This window comes from Lactuca serriola, chromosome 1 (genome assembly GCF_051521515.1).
Source record: "Lactuca serriola cultivar US96UC23 chromosome 1, Lser_US96UC23_V15, whole genome shotgun sequence".
Taxonomy (NCBI): Eukaryota; Viridiplantae; Streptophyta; class Magnoliopsida; order Asterales; family Asteraceae; genus Lactuca; species Lactuca serriola.
In genome coordinates, this window is record NC_136408.1 from 29,743,163 (window position 1) to 29,748,168 (window position 5,006).

Here is a 5,006-nt window from a genome sequence, read left to right on the forward strand (position 1 = left end):
AACGCTCCCTTCTTCCTTTCACATTCGAAGCGCTTATAAAACAAAAACAAAAGTCCGCCATTAACAACATCTCCAACGATGGAGGTTCCCTATCTATACATTTCCTTGCTACTGCTGGTGGCTTCCTACCTTTTCACATCCACCTTCCGTCGCAAATTCTCCGATCTCCCACCAACCGTCTTCCCAACTCTCCCCATAATCGGCCACCTATATCTTTTGAAACCACCACTGTACAGAACCTTTGCCAAACTCTCCGCCAAGTACGGCCCCATCCTTTTCCTCCGCTTCGGATCCCGCCGTGTCCTCTTGGTCTCCTCTCCATCCGCCGCCGAAGAATGCTTCACCAAGAACGACATCATCTTCGCCAACCGCCCTCACATGCTATTCGGCAAGATCATCGGCAACGACTACACCAGTTTCGTTTGGGCGCCCTACGGCGATAACTGGCGCAACCTCCGCCGTATCGCTGCAATCGAGATCCTATCTATTCATCGTCTCAACGAGTTCCACGACGTACGCGTAGATGAAGGCAGGTTCCTAATCCGTAAACTGCTTTCTCATTCGTCCGCGGTGGATCTGAAGTCGGTTTTCTATGAGCTGACGTTGAATGTTATGATGAGGATGATCTCCGGGAAGAGGTATTTCGGCGGCGATATGGCGGAGGTGGAGGAAGAAGGGAAACGGTTCAGGGCGATTCTGAAAGAGACTTTTTTGCTCTCCGGTGCTGCCAATGTTGGCGATTACTTACCCTTTTTGAGTTGGTTCGGAGTGAAGGGATTGCAGAATAAATTAATTGCTTTGAAGGAACAGAGGGATGTGTTCTTTCAAGGCTTGATCGAACAACTTAGAAAACCCAAAGGGGAAAACAAGAAGAAAACGATGATTGAACTTCTATTATCTCTACAAGAATCAGATCCCGAATACTACACCGATGAAATGATCAGAAGTTTCGTTCTGGTAAGATCCTCCTTCTGTTTTTGCATTACTTGAATACTTGTCCTTATCCTAATTTAAGTTCCATTTTATAGAATTAGATGATGATGACTTATGAATTTGCGTTGTGTGGAACATAGAAATGAATCTTTCTTGTCTACATTCAGGAGCCTCTTTTGGCACCTTCCTAGACGACTACTCAAAAGTCTTCATTTCTTTAGCTTAATTTTGTCGTCTGAAGAGAATAATTTTTTGGTTGATTAAAATAGAACCCAAGATTTGATTCCATCAGAAAATATTCTTCATATTATTCATAATTATTAAATAAAAAACTATAGGGGAGTTTGTTTAACATAATCTTTGAAAAGATTATAATGATTTAAAAGATTTGAAATCTAAGTGTTTGGTTAGAGAAACTAAAACACAATTTAATAACAATAGTTGAATAAATTACATAATTGATCTATTTGTTTTTTATTTTGAAACTGAATTATTTGGTTTTGGTGATTAGGCACTATTAACAGCCGGCACAGACACGTCAGCAGGAACAATGGAATGGGCTATGTCACTTCTATTAAACCACCCACAAGTTATAAAAAAAGCACAAAACGAGATCGATACAGTCATTGGTACAGACAGACTTATTGATGAATCAGACGTAATCAACCTCCCTTACCTCCATTGCATCATAAATGAAACCCAACGGTTAAAACCTGCGGGCCCGTTGCTCGTCCCTCACGAGTCATCGGAAGATTGTATTGTCGGGGGATATAAAATCCCACGTGGCACAATGCTTCTTGTCAATCAATGGGCCATACATCATGACCCGAGTATATGGGTCGATCCGGAAAGGTTCGACCCAGAAAGATTTGAAGGGCTGGAAGGGACAAGAGACGGGTTTAAGTTGATGCCATTTGGGTCTGGAAGGCGGGGTTGTCCTGGGGAAGGGTTGGCAATGCGGGTAATGGGGCTGACTTTAGGGTTACTGATTCAGTGTTTTGAGTGGGAAAGAATGAGTGAAAAGATGGTTGATATGACTGAAGGACTTGGGCTTTCCATGCCTAAGGCTAAACCCCTTTTAGCTAAGTGTAAACCACGTCTAGAGATGAAGAACTTATTGTCCCAACTGTGAAAACTAGTTGTGTTTGCTTTCAAGCTATACATATTTGTAATTTTGTATGATAAATTGTTATTGAAATCACTACATCATTTGTCAATATGTATACTACTATTACACTTACGTTAACAAATCATTTCTTTATCGAATCAATAAGAGAGCATTCTTAGCCTATTAACTAGTATTTTCGTCAATGCTCTCCATAAGAATTTATTTTGAAAAAACAATTTTGGACTCCACATATATTTTAGAGATCTAACATTACCATATTTAATATAGACCAACATATTTTTATAAACTTCAAAAAATATAGTAAAAATAACTAAAGCTAATTTCTTTATAGGAAAATATTTTAATTTCTTACACATCTTACCATTGAATATGGTTATGATGTTCAAAATATATCATTATGATATGGCATATGTTTTTTCACCTATGTCGGCACCTTGCAACCGCTAACGACATCTTTAATCATCTTCCCTAACGACTTTTCTAAAAAAAAAAACTTCACTTTTCATTTTTGAATCTTCTCTCTATGTAACATTCGGTTTCAGATTTCTTCATTATTCGGGTTATGGCCCAATAATCGGTTATCATGTGGCATAGGGCCTTGGGGAAGAAAGGATTTGGCATTTTTTGGATGTGGCGCTATAGTTTAATTGATCCGAATGTTCGATGATGTTTCGGAGCCCAAGGGTATAATCGTAATGTGTTAGTTTGGGCCTTTATGAATTTTGGGTTCTTGTTCGGGAAGTTTTCAGGCAATGGTGAGTTGTTAGAAGCGTAGGGCTTCTCGTCACCTTTTCGTGGATATAAAGTTTGTTGGAAACGAACTTGAGATGAAGGAGTTAGAGCCGAATGAAGTTTTGGAGTTTGGAGGGCCATTTAGTACGCAGGGCGTACTAGATGTGTACGTGGGGCGTACCGAGCTAAATGTCCGTGGGTGAACCTTGAGTACGTCGGGCGTACTAAAGGGTATGCAAGGCATACTCCCTTCAGCCATAAAGCCCTAATTTTTGGTCCGTGGCCCTATTTAAACCCCATTTCTTTCGTGGCCTCATATTTTATCAACCTCTAAGGGTGCGTTTGGTTGTGGAAAATTTTCCAGTTTTCTAGGAAAATTTTCCAAGAAAAACGGAAATTTTGAAAACGCGTTTGGTTCGTTCAGTTTTCCAAAATTTTCCAAGAAAATGAAAATTTTCAGTTTTCCAAATTGTATGTAAATTAGAAAAGTGATTTTTACAGTTTTCCAAAGTTTTTCAAATTTCTAAGATGAAAAATGAAAACTCCCCCGGTTTCAACCAAACGCGTTTTCTATAATTTTCATTAAGAATTGAAAACGAAAACTCAACTCTATTTTCTGAAAACATTTTCTTAGAAAATGAAAACAGTTTTCCGCAACCAAACGCACCCTAAGCCTCCTAAACCCTAGAAGTCGACCCTTAGCCTTTATCTTGGAGCATTTAAGCCATTGTGAAGGATTTTGGAGTATTTTACGCATTTGGAAGAGCTTGGAGCTTGTTGAAGAATCACCACCTGGAAGAGAGCTTGTAGATCCAGAAGTTTGCCATCTTTTGCAATCTCTTAAAGGTATAAATGTTCGGTTTTATGTACTCTAACATTCCTATGGTGCACATACAACCCTAATGCTTTGGATCTAAGTTTTCTCTAATTATACATGCAATAAACATTTTCGAAAGCATGAAGCCTAAACTAGCATGCAAGGTGATATTTGAATCATAAAAACTAGTTAGAATATTACCTTGTGTAGTAGGTTGAATGCTTGGCCTCAAGAAAGCTTAGCACCCCAAGTGTGATGCCTCAAATGGAATCACAAAACACCAAGAACAATTAGGATGAATATGGAGAGGTTATGGAGACTCTAAAAGCAGTTCTTATTCTTCAAAATACAAGTGGTAGGTGTGTGTCTGTCTCTCTAACCAATTTTAGCTTATGAATATATATATATATATATATATATATATATATATATATATATATATATATATATATATATATATATTCATAAGCTAAAATTGGTTAGAGTATGTGTGTGTGTGTGTGTATGTGTGTAGAATATCAAGGATCATGTGTAACCCTAATCCATACCCATAAGCTTATGATCCACCCATTTTATTATGGATAACCATTTCTGGACTAACCCATAAGCCCATCACAAATCAATCATGGATCATTAGCCCAATCCATATGTATCAATTAGTTAGTCTCTTTTTATCACTAAATTAATTCTTAAATTAATTCTTGATCAATACTAATTAAATAATATGATTCATCAATTAATATATTATACTTATAATATATTAATAAATCATAATTAACCTCTTACTCAAATATCCTTCCTAACATATTGCTTTGATGAATGCAACCCAAATGGACCATGCTACTATCGGGTCAAGTACATATCAATTATAGTTATGGGCTTACACACCTTTTCCAACAATCCCCCACTTGGATAAGTCTAATAACTGTAATTACCAATGTAACTTAAAATCCGATTAGCAATCATAGCTCTGAAAAAGCCAATGTCGAACTCTGGCGTGTCCATTAGATAAGTGATCATATAATCCTCTGTTCTACAAGATATCGTGTGGACAAAGACATGGAATAAAGTCATACTCTTTGTCCAACAGTTTTGTTTCCCGATTTCTGATTTGTTTGACATAGAACTTAATTGAACACATCAATAAAGTTCTGACCGGTCCCAACACATAAGTCAAAACAAAATCAACAAGGGGCCCAAGATATCGCTTTTAATCCTTTTATGATAAAAGGAACGGATAAACTTCGACTTTTATGCTTGTGCTAACTATTCATTGAATCATACATAATAGCACGTTTTATTACATCAAGTTACTGATGCGTTTTCTCACTATTGATGTACAATCAAAAAATAATCGCCAACTCATATATCTTGGTTTGAAGATTATATGATATT

At 37.3% G+C, this 5,006-nt stretch overlaps 1 protein-coding gene across 1 annotated transcript; it reads left to right on the forward strand.

Annotated features, from left to right (window-relative positions):
• LOC145079704 (cytochrome P450 81Q32-like) lies at nt 1-2,150 on the forward strand. Its single transcript, XM_079023124.1, has 2 exons — nt 1-957; nt 1,445-2,150. Exons 1-2 carry the CDS (start codon nt 79-81, stop codon nt 2,063-2,065), a joined length of 1,500 nt encoding a protein of 499 aa, XP_078879250.1. The 5' UTR covers nt 1-78; the 3' UTR covers nt 2,066-2,150.
• Nucleotides 2,151-5,006: the final 2,856 nt, after the last annotated feature.